General features: G+C 43.7%; 1 protein-coding gene across 2 annotated transcripts in view; it reads right to left on the minus strand.

Annotated features, from left to right (window-relative positions):
* PRKAA2 (protein kinase AMP-activated catalytic subunit alpha 2) overlaps positions 1–20,487 on the minus strand; it is a 275,147-nt gene that overhangs the window by 106,802 nt on the left and 147,858 nt on the right. For both annotated transcript variants that reach the window (XM_069232599.1, XM_069232600.1), the window contains exon 4: positions 7,659–7,803. In XM_069232599.1, the coding sequence (XP_069088700.1) occupies positions 7,659–7,803 (145 nt within the window). The remainder of the gene's footprint in view (positions 1–7,658; positions 7,804–20,487) is intronic.

Consider the following 20,487-nt stretch of genomic DNA (forward strand, 5'->3'; position numbering starts at 1 on the left):
ATATATTTGTGTAAAAACATAGATTATTGTTGGATAAATGGCACGTGGGGTTCTTTTGTGACTGAATCATTCACAGAGCTACCAACACACCCACACAGACATTCACACACCCACACACAAACGCACTTAGACACTCATGCATTCACTCAGACATTCACACACCCACTCTCAGACCCTCCCAGACATTCATGCACCCACTCAGACTCACTCATGCTCATGCACCCACTCACAGACCCACTCAGAAACTCATGGACTCAGTCATAGACACACTCAGATACTCATGTACTCACTCCCAGACGCACTCTGAGACTCATGTACCCACCCACAGACCTACTCTGACACTCAAGCATCCACTCATAGACCCTCACACACTCACTGACATACCCACTGAGACACTCATGCACCATCTCACAGACTCACTCTGACATTCACAGACCCACTCAGAGACCCACTCAGACACTCACACACCCACTCACAGACACACTCAGACACTTATGCACCCACTCACAGACCCACTCAGGCACCCACTCACAGACCTACTCACACAGTTATGTATCTACTCACAGACCCTCTCAGAGATTAATGCATGTGGAGCTGGGTAGTTATAGGGAGTTGGCTGCAGGGCCTGACCACAGGCAAAGCGCTGTGGCCAACCCACACTGCACACGGCCAAAGGCTGTGTGTGCATGGGGCACGGGGTTTGGTTATTATAGCTGGTTGGTCGCAAGGCCTGGCAGCAGGTAACTATAACCCGTGCCCTCGCCATGCACTGCTAGTTACTCCAGAAAGTAGAGTACTCATGACAACTTTTATAACATCATTAAAAATGTCAATGAAACATTAGCAGTCAAATTATTGAAGAAAAACTGTGCATGGGGGGGTGCGAGTTATAGAGCTAACCATAACTATAACTGCTGAATTTTTATGGTTTTGTGTGAGTAAATTCAGATCCTAACTATAATGTCCCTGTAACTTTGTTTTTTTAAGTGTATGTATATATCAACTCCAACAACTGAACTCACCCACCCCTAAACCCTAAAAATACCCTTACCACTCAAATACCCTTACCCACCATAAAAATACCCCTGCCACCCACATCCCCTTGCCCACCCAAAACCCTAAAATACCCCTACCTCCCAAATACCTTAGCCACTCTAAACGCTAAAAATACCCTTGACATCCAAATACCCCTACCCACCCTAAACATACCACTGCCACCCAAATACCTTTACCGACCCCAAACCCTAAAATATCCCTCTCACCCAAATACCATTACCCACTCTAAACCCTAAAAATACCCCTGCCACCCAAATACCCTTACCCACCCTAAACCCTAAAGATGCCCCTGTCCCCAAATAACCTTACACAGCTTAAACCCTAAAAATACTTCTGATACCCAGACACCATTATCCACCTTAAACCTTAAAAATGCCGCTGCCACCCAGATACCATTACCTACCCTAAAACCCTAAAAATACCCTTATCGCTCCAATACCCTTACACACTCTAAACCCGAAAAATGCACTTACCACCCAAATACCCTTACGACTCTAAACCCTAGTAAACCCTTTCCATCTAATACCCTTACCCACCCTACCCCTAAAAATGCCCTTTCCAATATATATATATATATATATACATATATATATATATATATATGCCCACGTTGGTGCTATGAGTATCATATTGAGTGTGTTTTGACGTAATTTGTTGACTAGAAATAGAATGAGTGGGAGAGGAGGAAAAGCGTAAGCAAATATCCCTGACCAATTGATCCATAGAGCATTGCCCTTGGATAGGGGATGTGGGTATCTGGATGTTAAGTTTTGGCATTTTGCCTTTTCGCTGGTGGCGAACAGATCTATGTCTGATGTTCCCCATTGTTGAAAGTATTTTTGAAGTACTTGAGGGTGAATCTCCCACTCGTGTGTTTGTTGATGATTTCTGCTGAGAACATTTGCCAAGTGGTTTTGTATCCCTGGAATGTATTGTGCTACCAGGTGAATTTGGTTGTGTATTGCCCATTTCCAAATTTTTTGAGTTAGGAGGGAGAGTTGGGATGAATGTGTCCCTCCCTGTTTGTTTAGGTAATACATGGTGGTCATGTTGTCTGTTTTGATCAGGACATTCTTGTGAATGAGAAGAGGCTGAAAAGCTTTGAGTGCTAGGAAGACAGCTAACAATTCTAAGTGATTTATGTGTAGCTGTTTGTGTTGGGCATCCCATTGTCCTTGGATGTTGTGATTGTTGAGGGGAGCTCCCCAGCCAATCATTGATGCATCTGTTGTAATTATGGTCTGAGGCACAGGTTCTTGAAATGGCCACCCTTTGTTTAAATTTGTGGAATTCCATCACTGAAGGGACATGTATGTTTGGCAGTCTATCAACACTAGGGGGGTGATTCTGACTCTGACGGGCGGCGGAGGCCGCCCGCCAGAGTTCCCCCCTCCAAAATACGGCTCCACGGTCAAAAGACCGCTGAGGGTATTTTGGCTTTTGCACTGGGCTGGCGGGCGACCGCCAAAAGGCCGCCCGCCAGCCCAGTGCAAAAGACCCTTCCCACGAGGATGCCGGCTCAGAATTGAGCCGGTGGAGTGGGAAGGTGCGACGGGTGCAGTGGCACCCGTCGCGAATTTCACTGTCTGCAATGCAGACAGTGAAATTCTTTGTGGGGCCCTCTTAGGGGGGGCCCCTGCAGTGCCCATGCCATTGGCATGGGCACTGCAGGGGCCCCCAGGGGCCCCAAGACACCCCATACCGCCATCCTGTTGCCGCCAGGAACAGGATGGTGGTATGGGGTGTCAGAATCCCCATGGCGGCGCAGCGAGCTGCGCCGCCATGGCGGATTCTTTTGGGCAGCGGAAAACCGGCGGGAGACCGCCGGTTTTCCACTACTGACCGTGGCCAAATCGCCGCGGTCAGAATGCCCTGCGGGGCACCGCCAGCCTGTTGGCGGTGGGTCAGAATGACCCCCTAGATCTTGAAGTTGACCCTGTGGTTGTGACCATTGTTGTGCAAGGCACTGTTGCAAGGGCCGCATGTTTAGTCTTGCATGTGGAACAATCGCAATACATGATGCCATCATTCCTAACATTTTCATGAGAAATTTGACAGTGTACTGTTGACCTGTCTGTATCTGTGCTATTATATTTTGGAATGCTTGTATTCTCTACGTATTTCGACTTGCAAGTGCTTTTTAAGTATTTAGTATTGCCCCTAAGTACTGTTGTATTTGCGCAGGCTGTAGTTGCGACTTTTGGTAATTTATTGAGAACCCTAGTGTGTGCAGGGTTTGTATTACGTAATGCACATGGTTTTGACACTGCGTATGACTTTTTGATTTTATCAGCCAATCATCTAGATATGGAAAGAAATGTATATGTTGTCTTATTAGGTAGGCTGCGAGTTCCGCTAGGCATTTTATTAATACCCTTGGAGCTGTTGTTATTCCAAAGGGTAACACCTTGAACTGATAGTGCTTTCCTTGAATGACAAACCTGAGATATATTCTGTGCGCCGGATGGATGGGTATATGAAAATACGCATCTTCGAGGTCTAATGTTGCCATGAAATCGTGTTTTTGAAGTAGTGGGATAACATCCTGGAGAGTTACCATGTGAAAGTGTTCTGACAGGGTGTAAAGATTGAGGGTCCTGAGATCTAATATTAGCCTTAGGGTGCCATTCTTTTTGGGAATGAGGAAATACAGTGAGTAAACTCCTGCCCCTACTTGATTTTGTGGCACAGGTTCTATTGCTTGTTTGAGTAATAGAGATTTGACTTCTTCCTGTAACAGAGTGATATGCTCTATGGATAGTTTGTGTGGTTTTGGTGGAATGTTTGGTGGAGTTTGTATCAATTGTAGGCAATAGCCATTGCGGATAATTGATAATAACCAGTTGTCTGAGGTAATGTTTAGCCAATTGGTGTGGAACTTTTGCAGTCTTCCTCCCACAGAGGAGGTGTGGATTGGAAGGGAATGGAACAAGTCACTGTTTACTTTGTTGTGAGGCTTGTTTAGGTGTTTAATATTTCCCTCTGCCTCTGGGGTACTGGCCTCTATATGTGCTCTTAAAACCACCTCGTTGGTATTGAGGTTGGTAGGCCGGCTTTGGCTGTGATGTGGATGCCTCCGCAGTTTGAGCCCTAAATCCACCTCTAAACTGGGGTTTGCAAAAGGATCTCCTGTATTGTGTGGTGTATAGTGCACCCAGTGCTTTTGCGGTGCCTGAACCCTTACGCATTTTTTCTATTGTAGTGTCGACCTCTGGGCCGAAAAGCTGTTTTTTGTTGAATGGCATATTCAACACTGCCTGTTGGATTTCGGGTTTGAATCCTGAGGACCTAAGCCATGCATGCCTCCTGATTGTTACAGCAGTGTTGATGATTCTGGCCGCTGTATCTGCTAAGTGTAGGGCAGACCTAATTTGATTGCTGGGGATGGCTTGCCTTTCCTCTACTATCTGCTGTGCCCTCTTTTGCTGTTCTTTGGGGTGATGCTGAATTATATCTTTCATCTCGTCCCAATGGGCCTTGTCATATCTAGCCAAAAACGCCTGTGAGTTGGCTATTCTCCATTGGTTGGCTGCCTGAGATGCTACCCTCTTCCCTGCAGCATCAAACTTTCTACTCTCTTTGTCTGGTGGGGCGCCTCACCTGACGACTGTGAGTTTGCCCTCTTCCTGGCAGCACTTACCACTACTGAGTCTGGAGGGAGCTGCTGAGTAATATAGACAGGATCAGAAGGAGGTGGCTTATATTTCTTTTCTACTCTAGGAGTAATAATTCTTGCTTTTACAGGCTCGCTAAATATTTGATCAGCATGCTTTAGCATGCCGGGGAGCATAGGGAGCGACTGGTATGTTGCATGTGTGGAGGAGAGTGTATTAAACAAAAAAACATCCTCCAATGGTTCAGTGTGCACGGTGACACTATGGTATGCTGCCGCCCTAGCTAGCACTTGATTGTAGCCTGTACTATCCTCTGGTGGTGAAGACTTAGAGGGATAGCAAGCAGGGTTATTGTCAGGAATGGGATCTGGGTCATAAAGATCCCATGGGTCCACATTGTCTTGCTGCGAGTCAAATGAATGTGATGGTGACTGCATTGGTGTATGACTGGTAGGAGGAGATATATGCAAGTGTGGAGAGTGAGGAGGAGACTTTGTTTTTGCCACTTTAGCTGGAGGCTGTGTAGTGTCCAGTTCCTCCTGAAAGGCTAATTTCCTCTTAGGTTTTAGAGGAGGTGCTGTTAAAATTCTGCCAGTTTCTTTACGGATATGAATCCTGACTTGCCTTTCATCCATTACTTCCATTATTGGCTGTATTTGGGAGTCCTCCTCAGTAGTTTTATGGCTTTCTTTAAGTGTTTTTAAAAGTCCATGCTACTCAGTATAACCAGCTGTTTTCGGCTCCGAAGCTGGCTTTTTCGGTATCGAAAAAGATGGCGTTGTGGATGGTCTCCGCTCCGAAAAAGATTTTCCAAATTTGGACTCGGAAGAGCGCTGTTTGCTCGCGTTGGAGACGGAGCTTCAGCTCGACTTCGATGGCTTCTGACTAGCCTTTTTCGGTGCCGAACTGGTGGTTTGGTCACTGGGTGTCTTCTTTCGGGTCGAGCCATGGCCTTCCGGCAGTGGCGTCCCCAAGGCCTTACCTTTTGGCTTAGATGGTACAGGGGCAGTCTGTCCTCTCCAGAATCCTGGTCGGAGTCGGATCCTCGAACGGAGACTGCGGTCTGCATGATTTCTTCCTCTTCGACGTCGAGATGTTCAGAACTTTTTGACGCCATCTCGAGCCTTCGTGCTCTTCTGTCCCGAAGTGACTTTTTTGACCGGAAGGATCTGCAGGCCTCGCAATTTTCTTCCCGATGGTCCGGGGAAAGGCAAAGATTATAGACGAGGTGTTGGTCTGTATAAGGGAATTTAGCGTGGCACTGAGGACAGAATTGGAATGGAGTCCGATCCATGAGGCTTCCACGCGGTCGGCCCGACCAAGCCCGTGTTGGGCGTGCGCGCCCCGGACGGCGAGTAGAGATGTTTGTTCCGACTGTACCGAAGTGTCGATAGAAGGTGTAACGCGATTGAAACAATACCGACGAGAAATGAAGCGTTTAAAGGTTTTCCGAATCGAACTATCGGAGCGAAAGGAAACACGTCCCAACCCGACGGCAGAAAGAAAACAATCTAACATGGAGTCCATGCCCATGCGCAATGGAGCCGAAGAGGAGGAGTCACTCGATCCCGTGACTCAAAAACACTTCTTCGAAGAAAAACAACTTGTAACACTTCGAGCCCAACACTAGATGGCAGAAGTATGCACAGCATGTGTATCTGCAGCTACACATGCCATCGAACATATATATATATATATATATATATGTATGTATATATATATATATATATATATATACATACACACACACACACACACACATATATGTATACTCACAAACAGTTTTGTGGTTAAGGCATGTTTGGTAAATGCAAATGTATGGTAGTAAAGACTTGCATGTAAAGGTAATGTGTGGTAAAGGCACTGCATGGCGATGACCACGTTGTACAGGTTGTTTCCCCTCTGAGCTACTTTATGATGACTCAAAACTGCAGCAAGACAAAAACTCCAGTCTCTCTGTGCCAGGTACAATAATAACCAGAATTATCTTGACATTTCTGTAATTGCCTACACATTTTTGGGCACACAAGGAACTCTGCACCAAGCAGTGCACTGGCACCGGTCGCACCACCCTACAGCCAGCCCTCCAAAAAAAACAATATGACCCAATGTAGAGATTTTGCAATTCAAAGAATATCGAAATGGTTCTCTCCTGGGTATAGGTACAATGATTCACTAAAACTGAATCATGCACAGTCCACCTATTTTATATCTGTACCATGGACGAATGAGAAACAGAGGACAGATCTCATTCAGATGCATCCAACTAATCTGATTAAGGCATATGTGAGGACCATGGGGGGCTGACCACGAATTGATTGTGTGGGCTTGTGGTTTCCATCAGCAACATTAAAACATGCAGTTCCAGCTACTATATTTTGCCCAGGTTCGTCTAAAAAGGATCATTTGGAGTTCTCGCATTTCTATTGCAATTGTCATATGTATACAGAGGATAAGAACATTATTTCACGCAGAGGTTCCTTACCCAAGGCTATTCAAATCATGAATAATTAGTAAGATGAAAAGGTACCCAGTGTTTGGTCCACGAGTTTTTGATTCATAGATAAAAATAAATACCTATGGCCCATGTTTATACTTTTTTAGCGCCGCATTTTGACTCAAAAACGGCGCAAACTTACAAACTACAATTGTATTTTGCGAGTTTTATTGCTTTTGCGTCAAAAAATTACGCAAATGCGGCGCTAAAAAAGTATAAATATGGACCTATGTATCCTTTCATAGTGTTGCTTCTCCTAAGGAAGATTGTGAATTTCCGTGTGTAGACGTTTGTGCAAAAAAAGCAGGTTATGTTATATTTTTGGCGCTTTTACATTTTTACAAGAAATGTGCAACACAAAGCGTTCTGCAATGCAGAATGACAGACATGAGTATGGCTAATGTAGGGTCCTGGAACGTGTCACTGCGGGGCACATCATTCTGACAGCTTGAAGCAGGGTACATTCCAGGCATGGTTCTTGGGTCACATACCGAAGTCAGCTATCTTGGCGTTCATGTGTGCGTCGAGCAGCACGTTCTCCGGTTTCAGGTCGCGGTGTACCACCATGTGCCGGTGACAGTAGTCCACGGCTGACAGGATCTGCTGGAAGAGGCGGCGGGCGTCCGGATCGTCGACCTGCAACGGACAAGAGCAGCTGGTGAGTGGGGGCGGGGCCAAAGGAGAATTCACAGGGTTCAAGCACCTATTGTCAACGTGAGCTTCCGTCAACTAACTAGCAACAAAAGCGAAACAGCTGTGCGAGGGGCGACTGCCAGCCTGCTGTTTTTTGCCTGCCCAGTTTAGACGTTCCTGTGATTGTGTTAATTAAAAATTCCCATGTAATGCCTCCTCCTAGTCTGCATTTTGTAATAAAACAAAGAAAAATCCATGGGAATGACAACTGAATTATTGGGACTTGGAAACACGTCACTATAGGCAGGACGTCTTACCCAACAAGCCATCAACATTAACTGAATAATTCTATGTATGTATGACAGAAATAGTTTAACTGATTTTTCAGTTTCTGATACCAAATCTTGTCTCTTCTCTCAGTCACAGCAAAGGCCTTAGTTGATTTCACTAACACATGAGGGTGTGTTATAAATCACTGATATAAGAGAGAAACAAACATGATCAAAGCCGATAGTTGTTTTTTTCTTGTATTACAAAACAATCTCTCTCGCGTGCATTTACGACAATTCAAAACATGAATTATCCAGGAAACAACTCCCACAGTGCATATCTGTAACACAAGCGCATAAACACATGGATGACAATTGCACTGTTAAACATGGAAGAAATATTTTTTTTACACTAATGCAAAGCCAGATATATGTAAAAGAGCTCATTTTAGCTGCTACAGAGATCGTTTTGTAATCGATAAATAACTCTTTATAATGCTAGAAGTCCCAGGTGTAACAGAAAAGGATGCAGAACAGATTGGCCGTCGAAGCAGAAAACAGCTCTGGTGGAGAGTACAAGCCTTTCAGAAGCAAGGCAAATGTTGCAAAGGTTATTTTCAGACATGTCGTCAGTGGAGCTATAAAACAATACCAAGTAATGTCGTAGGACTTGTAGAGGAAGTGAAGCACTGAAAATAAAGTACCTTATCCCCAGAAAGGTTTATGGGTAATCTGATGAGTACAGGGAGTGCAGAATTATTAGGCAAATGAGTATTTTGACCACATCATCCTCTTTATGCATGTTGTCTTACTCCAAGCTGTATAGGCTCGAAAGCCTACTACCAATTAAGCATATTAGGTGATGTGCATCTCTGTAATGAGAAGGGGTGTGGTCTAATGACATCAACACCCTATATCAGGTGTGCATAATTATTAGGCAACTTCCTTTCCTTTGGCAAAATGGGTCAAAAGAAGGACTTGACAGGCTCAGAAAAGTCAAAAATAGTGAGATATCTTGCAGAGGGATGCAGCTCTCTTAAAATTGTAAAGCTTCTGAAGCGTGATCATCGAACAATCAAGCGTTTCATTCAAAATAGTCAACAGGGTCGCAAGAAGCGTGTGGAAAAACCAAGGCGCAAAATAACTGCCCATGAACTGAGAAAAGTCAAGCGTGCAGCTGCCACGATGCCACTTGCCACCAGTTTGGCCATATTTCAGAGCTGCAACATCACTGGAGTGCCCAAAAGCACAAGGTGTGCAATACTCAGAGACATGGCCTAGGTAAGAAAGGCTGAAAGACGACCACCACTGAACAAGACACACAAGCTGAAACGTCAAGACTGGACCAAGAAATATCTCAAGACTGATTTTTCTAAGGTTTTATGGACTGATGAAATGAGAGTGAGTTTTGATGGGCCAGATGGATGGGCCCGTGGCTGGATTGGTAAAGGGCAGAGAGCTCCAGTCCGACTCAGACGCCAGCAAGGTGGAGGTGGAGTACTGGTTTGGGCTGGTATCATCAAAGATGAGCTTGTGGGGCCTTTTCGGGTTGAGGATGGAGTCAAGCTCAACTCCCAGTCCTACTGCCAGTTCCTGGAAGACACCTTCTTCAAGCAGTGGTACAGGAAGAAGTCTGCATCCTTCAAGAAAAACATGATTTTCATGCAGGACAATGCTCCATCACACGCGTCCAAGTACTCCACAGCGTGGCTGGCAAGAAAGGGTATAAAAGAAGGAAATCTAATGACATGGCCTCCTTGTTCACCTGATCTGAACCCCATTGAGAACCTGTGGTCCATCATCAAATGTGAGATTTACAAGGAGGGAAAACAGTACACCTCTCTGAACAGTGTCTGGGAGGCTGTGGTTGCTGCTGCACGCAATGTTGATGGTGAACAGATCAAAACACTGACAGAATCCATGGATGGCAGGCTTTTGAGTGTCCTTGCAAAGAAAGGTGGCTATATTGGTCACTGATTTGTTTTTGTTTTGTTTTTGAATGTCAGAAATGTATATTTGTGAATGTTGAGATGTTATATTGGTTTCACTGGTAATAATAAATAATTGAAATGGGTATATATTTTTTTTTTGTTTAATTGCCTAATAATTATGCACAGTAATAGTCACCTGCACACACAGATATCCCCCTAACATAGCTAAAACTAAAAACAAACTAAAAACTACTTCCAAAAATATTCAGCTTTGATATTAATGAGTTTTTTGGGTTCATTGAGAACATGGTTGTTGTTCAATAATAACATTAATCCTCAAAAATACAACTTGCCTAATAATTCTGCACTCCCTGTATGGACATGTGCAACCATATTGTCAGGTATATTCATGGCACTGCTCACTGATGCTTCCCAGTAATTGGTCAAAAGTACATTTTGCCCAGTCTTATTTGGACACAAAATCTATAATGTGGACCACACTAAATGGACATTCTTGTAAGTTGTGGATGAGTAATTACAATATCTATCAGATAAGTGCAATTTGTTTTTGCCCACATGTTTACTACAAAGAATATAGGGGAAGAGTGAATTTCAAAAAGACTGTGGGTTCGGTACACTTTAACAGTTTGGTTCTCACAAGAAACATAGTTTGAGTCTTTCCTTATGACTTGAGACAAATTATTAAAGATATTGCTACAGTAGCCCCTTTCCCTGAAATAAGTAAAATCGCTGACCTGGCATTATATTTTAAATCACCGCTTGGAGCTACAAGAGATATTTAGGAAGAACAGCAAAGAACTACCCATTCAGATGTGACAAAGAGGACGCAATGTGAAGAACACTGATGAACAGTATCCTAGGCAGGAAGGAAGCATTACAAGACCATTCCGACAGACAGAGAAGAAGACACTGGGGTAAATATTGTAAACTAAATGGACTCTAATTCAAGATATATTCAAAACTGCCATTAAAAATGAGGCTGAATCAAAGGGCGGGATAGCACATGTAGTAATAAACAATAAGGAAGGGCAGCACATGGACTGAAGACATTTGTTGTACTATTGTAAGAAATTATGCAGCAGAAAAAATCATCCTTGAAGTACAACAGTTTTGTGTGATCCTTCCTGAAGCTATTGGCATTAATCACGGACGAATTACCCATTTTCTTACTTACTTTAGCTGATTGATAAGTTCCAAACTGCAAATTTCGAGGAGTCCATTTCAACCTACATAAGCGATGAATTCAATGTTCACTTCAGAAATGAAACAGTAGATGTTGTGAACAGCTTGAGGTTACAGTTATCCCTTAAGGTATCACGGGTATACTGGTCTTTGAGATCCAGATTCAGCATTCAAGAGGTCCTGCATTAGGCTACTTATGGATGACAGCGCTGCATCCACACAGTGGGCAAGCTGGCGGAATGCCAAAGGGAGGCACCTCTGCGCTCTTCTACTGAGGGCACCCCGTGTCAGAAGACTCTGTTTCGATTAGCAGTTACTTGAGCTTCCAAGTGTACTGAATCTTAGAAGTGTCCCCTCTAAACCTTATGGTGCGGAGTCACTGTGCCATCCACCCAGATTACTTAAAGAGAGTTATGACCTGCTGGTAGCTTAAATTGGGGTGCATGAAAAACTTTCAGCAGCTCTACCTAATGCTCGGTCCTTGCCCAGACATCGGTAGAAGGTTCAAAAGCTGCTGTCTGACCTTAAATGGGATTTTATATTTCGTACTGAGACCTGGCTCCACGCAGCCACCAAACATGATATTGCCAATACCTAAGCAAGGGGGTCCAAAATATTGTCACTTAGCGGAGAGTGACACAGTGGCAGAGAGGTGTCCTTGGTCTATAAGTAGAACTTCACCTGTCTTAGGCTGACTGGATGGGACGAAAATGTCGCCCAATTTTCATCCCAGCTACGCCTCTTCTTCTCTGCTCATGCCAATTGTCTGCAGAGGCCATATTAACATTGCTAGCAGTGTACCACCCTCCAGGTATTGACAAAAACTATACTGACTTGCTCATTGATATCATGGAACAGATTTTGACCTGCATGCCTGGGACGCTATTAGTGCAACTACAAACAACTTCTCAAGCACAATGACTTGCTTTGGGCTCCTGCAGGAAGCTAAGGCAGCCACTCCGATAGAAGGGCATATGCTGGGCCTAATTTCTAAATTTGAAGTATGGGTGGGGCAAGGTGATCTTGTCCAATTGGGGTGGAAGGGCCCTTTTCTAATCCTGCTGAGAATTTACAGTCTTATCACAAAGCTGTCCACTTTAAATATCCCCAAACGTCAAGTTAAAATGAGGTACAAAGCAAACACCAACTTATTCCTCAAAGAATTCCAATCAGCCTTAAGTCATTTTGAAAAGAATTTGGATATTGATTCTTTTTTACTCGAGCTGGAGATCTGTGCTAACTATGCCCGGAGTCTCAGGGGCTTTATTAAAGTGCTGGGAATAATACAATTTGCTTAACTAATAACCAGTGCTTAATTTGTCCCTGTTATTTCCGGTGCGGAGCACCAGCACTTATTTGTGAGGGCCGGCGCTTATTCTTTTGCCTCAAGCATTTGCTGTGGGCAAAAGACACATATGGAAAGATGGAGAAAGAGAAAAATCAAAAAGCGTCACAAAGGTAGAAAGCAGAAAGTTGCAAGACTGAGCCGAAGGGGCAGGGAGTGGCTTTAAATGGATTAAAGAGGCCAGAGATGGCTCTAGGATTACGCTGCCTCAGTATTCCGTGTTCCCACATTTAATTGCAGCAGCCGCGTGTTTAAGAGGAGGGCTTTGAGCACTGCACGTTTTGATTTACAAATTAAGCACTGCTAATAACCTAATACCACTCAGAAAAACAAAACAGTACAAAAGAAAACAAGCACCTTGGAGAAACACGGAACTAAAAAAAGATAAACCAACACATCAGAAGCTGCAACACACCTGGCTCAAAACGAAACAACATTCAAGCCAAATTTCACCTACGCAAACTTAACAAAATATGCAAATCATCAATCAAAAAAGCAAAAAAATGTACTACGCAGATAGAATTAAAAATTATATTTCTGCATATAAAGAATTTTATAAAATTCTCAATGAATTTCGAAAACCGAAATGCATGGAAGGAACTCATCCCATTATTCAAGAATTCACTGGCAAATCATTACACAGCCAAGGCAGACACATTGGACCCCTATTTAAAACAAACGAACACCACCAGCACCAACCTGTTTCCAAAAATCCCCTCCAATAGTAAGCCAACCCAGCTTCAGCACTCCTTCAAACAAAGTGAATTTATGGATCTGGTCAAAGCAAGCAGGCCTTCCAGCTGCCCTTCTGACCCTTCACCATACATCTTGAGGGACATTCTTACCTCTGCTGCCACACCAAGAAGAATCATCAATAATTCTTTAACTACAGGAATCTTTCCTGAAGACCTTAAAAAGGCATACATATGCCCATTATTAAAGAAAACAAACGTGGACACTCGTGACTCCAACAATTACAAATCGATTACAAATGGACCTTTCCCGGGCAAACAGCTAGAAAGAACAGCTTTCGCCCAGACGTCACAATTAATTGACGGTAACTACATACTATTGGGAAGAGGCACTGAATCTGCCCTCATTGTCTTTTGGGATGATCTTAAAATCAGGCCACAGTGGAGTTCCTGCACTACTTCTCCTGGACCTCTCAGCTGCCTTTGACACAGTTGAACATTACACCTGTTTGAAATGGGGTCTCCAGTTGGCAGTGGTTTGTACCCTGTACAAGTAGGGACCCTCACTCTAGTCAGGGGAAGGGAGTCACACAGCTAAGATAAGCCCTGCTCACCCCCTTGGTAGCTTGGCACAAGCAGTCAGGCTTATCCCAGAGGCAATGTATAAAATATTTGTACACAGACACACACACAGTAACAGAGTGAAAACAATACAAAAGTACTCTGCACAAGTTTAGAAAAAAGTCAATATTTATATGAATAAAACAAGACCAAAATGTTAAAAATCCAACATACACAAGTAAAAATATCACTTTTCAACGGTTTCAATGAGTCTTAGTCCATAGGAATCAATGTTTGTATCGTTTTAGCACAAAGTACCAGGGATGTGTCAAAAACATAAAGGTGCTAGAAATCAAAGCAACACATCAGTTCCTTACTGCGCAGGTGCGGTGATGCATTCGATTAATTCCTGGCAGGAGAGGAGATTCATTAGTTCCTTACTGGCAGCGGAGGTAATTTGTCGATCCTTTCCTCGCAGGAAAAGTGATGCATTGATTTCCAGACACGCAGCCTCGGTTCCTTACTTCAGTGCGGGGTTGATGAGAAATTGACACCCCTGGAACGATGCATGGAAAATCCAAGGGACATATTTATAGTCCCCTAGTGCCACCTTGCACCACATTAGCATCATTATTTTTGATGTTAATGATGCCCAGCGAGGCCAAAAACACTGCGCCGTTTTATAGAGTGGCGCAATGCATGCATTGCGCCACTCTGTAACCCTTTGTGCTACATTATGCCTGCGCCAGGCATAATGTATGCAAAGGGGGTGATTCCCCATTAGGGGGAGGCAAAAAAAAGGAACAAGGAAATCAAAGTGATTTCCTTGCGCCATTTGTTTATGGCACTTTCAACGCCTGCTCAGATCAGGCGTTAAAAGGGGGCTTCCATTATTTAGAATGGGGCCCTATGTACTCTGCAGGAGTAGCGGCAAAATGTTGGCACTACGCCTGCAGAGTACATCAATAGCGTCACATTGAATGACGCTACTGCCCCCTACCATGCGCTGTGTGCGCCGTATTTTAAATACGGCACACACATGGTGGTGGTAGGGGGGCGCTAAGGGGTGCAGGGAAAGTGGCACTGCACTTGGTGCAGCGCCCCTTTCCATAAATCTGCCTCCAAATGTGCTGTGTGGATGGAATTGCAGGGAAACAGGGGCTGCATCGATTCTGCAGCTGTGATGTAAGTGCTGTGTCGATTCTCCAGAAGCGGTTCAGGCACTGTGTCGATTTTTCTGCCGTGGCGCGTTGGTGCGTGGATTTTCTCCTTCAGGTCACCAGCTTACACTTCCAAGCGCACAGGGACTATAGTTGGTACCACTCAGCAAGTCCGGACTCTCAGCAGAAGAGCCCACGCACTGGCAGATGAAGTCTTTGATGTCACTGAGACTTCTAACAGGAGGCAAGCTCAGTTCAAGACCTTAGAGAACCTTGGAAAGTAGGATCGAAAGCAAAGTCCAGTCCCAGGACAGAAGCAGCAAACAGCATGCCAGCACAACAAAGCAACAGACAGAGTGGCAGTCCCTTCTACAGCATCCAGCTCTTCTTCCTAGCAGAATGTCCTCAGTCCAGAAGTGTTCTAACTTTGTGGGATCAGCGGTCCAATACTTATACCCATTTTTGTCTTTGAAGTAAGCAAACTTCAAAGAGAAGTCTTTGTAGTGCACAAGACCCTGCCTTTTCTGCACTGGCCCAGACACACTCCAGGGGTTTGGAGACTGCTTTTTGTAAGGACAGACACAGCCCTCTTCAGGTACAAGTGTCAGCTCCTCCCACCACTCTAGCTCAGGAAGACCCATCAGGATATGCAAGGCACACCTCAGCTCCCTTTTTTGTGATAGTCTAGAGTGAATTCACAAACAGCCCAATTGTCATCCTCGCTCAGATGTGTATTCCACAGACAGACAGAGGCACAGAGGGTTTAAGCAAGAAAATGCTCACTTTCTAAAAGTGGCATTTTCAAACGTACAATTTGAAAAACAACTTCACCAAAAGGTGTATTTTTAAATTGTGAGTTCAGAGTCCCACAAACTCCATATCTCCATCTGCTCCCAATGAAAAATTACACTTAAAAGATATTTCAAGGCAATCACCATGTTACCCTAAGGGAGAGATTATCCTTGCAATAGTGAAAAACGAATTTAGTAGTATTTCACTATCAGGACATGTAAAACATACCAGTGCATGTCCTAACTTTTAAATACACAGACTCTGCCCATGAGGCTGCCTTGGGCCTACCTTAGAGGTAACTTACACGTAATAAAAGGGAAGGTTTGGGCCTAACAAGTGGTTGCACTTGCCAGGTCAAACTGGCAGTATAAAATTGCACATAAAGACAATGCAGTGGCAGGTCTAAGACATGTTTACAGGGTTATGCATCTGGGTGGCATAATCAGTACTGTAGGCCCACCAGTAGCATTTGATTTACAGGCCCTAGGCACACACTGTGCACTGTACTAGGGACTTACTATAAAAACAAATATGCTAGTCATGAATAAACTAATCACCAATACCATTTAGATAGAGAGCATGTGCACTTTAGCACTGGTCAGCAGTGGTACAGTGCCCAGAGTCTTAAAGCCAGAAAAAACAAAATGCAGCACACAGTCAAAAACAGGAGGTCAGTGGCAACACATTTGGGGATAACTCAGCAAAAAGGGCCATTACACCCTAATACAAAGATTCTACAAAGACAGAATAGAGGGGACTTCTCTCGAGTGGATCGCATCCGACCTTTAAAACAGAACAAATGTCATCCATACTCCCCTTTTCTCATCCAAACCCTACTTCACAAATCCAGGGGTTCCTCAAGGCTCAATCATCTCACCTATGCTTTTCAACATCTACATGATGTCATTACCGGCAACAATCAATGAATTTCAACTCACATGCTGAAACTATGCAGATGACACACAAATACTCCTTAAACTGCAATGCCCCAAAGACATTGGAAATTCACAAATCTTCAACTGCCTCTGAGCCATTGATCAGTGGATGACATGGAGCCATCTCAAACTGAATGCTTCCAAAACAGAAATACTCACATGTGCGATTGGAAAAATTATGACCCACCTTGCGCCTGGCCTGACGATCTGGGACCACCTCCTAAAGTGTCTAAGAAAGTTAGAAACCTTGGAACTACCATGGACACCAAGTTAACAATGAATTTTCAAGTGGACAAATTAGCAAAATCAAACTTTATAACCAAGAAAACTCTGCAACAAATCTTCCCCTACCTGGGATTTCCACACAAGGTGCTTGCTACTATCTATCTATCTTGTACTATCTAAACTTGATTACGCCAATGGCCTGTACCATGGATCATCTTTATCTACTATGAAAAAATGACAACACATTCAGAATTCGGCTGCCAGACTACTAAGCCACAAGCCCACATCTCCCGTGCCTTGATGGCTGCACATTGGTTAGCAGTTTCCAGAAGAGCCACGTTTTGTATCACTCACAAAGCAATACATGGAGCAAGGCTGCTTTTCATCAGGAATAAAATCACAAAATACATTAAAAAAGAAACCTCAGCTCAAGACTGGCACCCTGCCTCAAATCACCACCATGCAAGAAAAAGACAATAGGTGGTACATCTTTCTCTGTTCAAGCGGCCAAACTATGGAATTCATTACCCCCAAATATATAATCCACAAATAACTATCTCATATTCAGAAGACTACTCAAGAGTTGGCTCTTTCCTACATAACCTCCATACTCAAACAGCAATGGACTGCATATCTCTGTATATGTAAGCATTTATAATTTCATTATATGTCTATATGTAGACGTGTAGTTATTTGCACAAATAGGTATCATAACTATTTTACCTTAAAATATATAGATACTCTTTACACCTGTTTTAACAAATGTATGTTTTACTTATGGTTAAATGTATATATGTGTATGTATGAGTAAATGTATATATATATTTATGTATGTATATATATATATGTGTATATTATTCTAAGCTTAACATGTTCATAAGTCATTGCATAATTTCTATATAAGTTGTTTGACTGGATGCTTGAGTCTCTGTTTTTATTTTATCTATCACAATAGGTAAATATTATCTTAACTATTTATCTACAAGCATTTCACTATTGAAATAGTGATGAAAGATAAAATAATGTTACAAAAGTACACAAATAAATTAATTTAAAAAACTGCAACTCTTAAAAGTCGGTGTTTTTACGAAATGTCTAAAATCTCAATATATTATATTCCTTATACATATATTACCTTACTATGTAATCATGTATCTATATATTTATTACTTCAGTCCTATTGTACAAGAGGAAAAGAAAAAAAAAAGACAAATTACTCTCTCAAAAGCTTTACTCTGTCTCACCATCACCCTATACCTCTATCATCCTAAACCCATTCTACCACTCTGATCTCCATAATAACCCTTCCTGGACTCTTCCCTCCTCTACCCCTCCTGGCTCACCCCAAACCTCAGTTTACTACTATGATCTCCCAAACAACCCTACTAAGTTCTCCCTCATTTATGTCTCCTTTAACTCATCCCAAACCCCATTTTACCACTATGATCTCCCCAATCCCTTTCTACAGACTCTTCCCTCCTCCATCTCTCTTTTACTCATCCCAAACCTTATCTTGCTACTATGATCTCCCAATTAACACTTCTGGATTCTTCCCTCCTCTTTACCTCCATAATTCTATTCAGTCCAACTAACAGAATCATGTCCTCTGCTCAAATTAAATCATACCTCCCTATACTAATACTAATACTAATACTAATCCTAATACTATACTCATATTCCCCTGTGCTAATCTACCACTAATCCTTTTGGGTTCCGGAGTAGCATGCTACTCACGAAACGCACTTCAACGCCCCTTCAGGGGTTGTAAGCGCTATATCAATACAATTACAATTACAACTAAAGGCTGGTTTACCGAGACCCATAGACCAGTTAAAAGAAGTGCTGCAAGCAATATGAACAGCACCAGAAAACTAGTGAATGTCAAGGTCTGTCAGGGGCCAGGAGGCTGTACTCATTTGAGACATTCACCATAAGAAGACTTTTAAAATTGAAGAATGAGAAAAAGTATACACAATAGCAGAGGGAGATTGTTGAAGTACAGGCACAGGAGGGCCCAACAGTTTCAAGCATGCAAGAAGAGGTACATTCCGGTGACATCCTCAACCACAAGGCCGAAGGATGTTAACAGAGGTCCCCAGTCTAAGATGAGGCAGAGTCTTTACTTCGGATGTCAGTTCCTGCTAGCACTATATGAATGGAGGGATTTGCAAGTGAAAAGCAGATCATGATACATTTGTTTACTCTTTTTTGATTACATTCATCACAGGTTTGCTACCATTTTTGTCCTTGATTTTTGTGTCTTGCAGTTGGAACTTTTTTATCTGGATTCCTTTTGACGTCAAGGGTAGTTTTCAGCCTTGGCAACCTCTTTAGTAGTAATCTTTATCTTCAATCTAGAGTTAAAAGATTGCACAGAGCATTTTCCCATTTGTGATTTTTCCTCCTAAGTGGGACCTTCTTAAGGAGACCGTTGTCATATTTTACAAACACTGATCTGTGCAGACTGGCACTGTGGCTACAGAGAGGAGATGTACTCGGACAATCAAGAAGGAGACTCAGCAGACCATCACAGCCTTCAGTCTTTGACCTTTACAAAAAAAGCAATTATCAAATAATGTTTATTGTGGAGTTGTAAAATGGGGGCGTTTTATTTGTTTAGGAGTCAGCAGGTTATTGTGACCTCGGTCTCTGCTATAGCAGTACAATGCAAAAAAGAAACATTTTTAACGTGTAAGATACTTTTCTACCAGTCTCTGCAAGCATCAGACTTCTAAAGTGTTACATCTTCTTATATTGAAAGTAACGAACTGTGAATGACTAGTTTAACCAGGAATGTCTGCTATCCTAAATGAGTCATTTTAACGTGATGGTGTAATAGTCACGTGACCCTTGACCTGTTTTTGAGGTCGGATCGCTCCCCACGCCGCGCAGCTCCACCTGACTGCAAGTGCCTGCCTCCCCGCTCTCGCTGCTGCTGCGAATTTGAGGCCCTCCTCCACCCGCAGGATCCTGCCTGTGCATCATCCCTGGTGGCCAGTGGTGCGCCTGTAAGTATTTTTGGGTCAGCTTTTGTGTCTGTTATTGTCTTTTTTTGCCTTCTTCACTGTTTTCTGCTTTTTGCCTTTTCACGGCTTCTGCTTCTCTCTCTGTGTCTCATTTTTCCCTCCCCTGCCTTTTGCCAGCTCCCCCTTCATTTTTCCCATTGCTGCGTCCCCTGCGGCCCGCCACCTTGCTCGCTCATTCGCGCTTCGCACCCACCTCCCAGCTGCTCCTCCCTCCCACCTCCCCTTCCTAATGGCGCGCCAGAGGCAAGCCTGTCCGCGCCTGGACCGTGGCCAGCGCCAGACTCCCTGGCCCCCGTGACCGTCACATCGCCCGACGCTCCTATGACTCCAACACCCACCAGGTCCTCAACACCTGCCGATCTGCCACCTGCTTCCAGGCCACCCTGAAGCTCATCTACGGACCCTTCTCCTACCAGAGCTGCAGCTTCACCAGCCTCTGAGCCGCCGCCCCGCCCGCCAGAGCTGGATGCAACCACCTCAGATGCATCCTTCCCAACACCCGCTCCATCCACAAGCACGCCATCAAACTCTGGGACCTACTCGACTCA

The sequence above is a fragment of the Pleurodeles waltl genome, chromosome 4_2 (genome assembly GCF_031143425.1).
Source record: "Pleurodeles waltl isolate 20211129_DDA chromosome 4_2, aPleWal1.hap1.20221129, whole genome shotgun sequence".
Classification (NCBI taxonomy): domain Eukaryota; kingdom Metazoa; phylum Chordata; class Amphibia; order Caudata; family Salamandridae; genus Pleurodeles; species Pleurodeles waltl.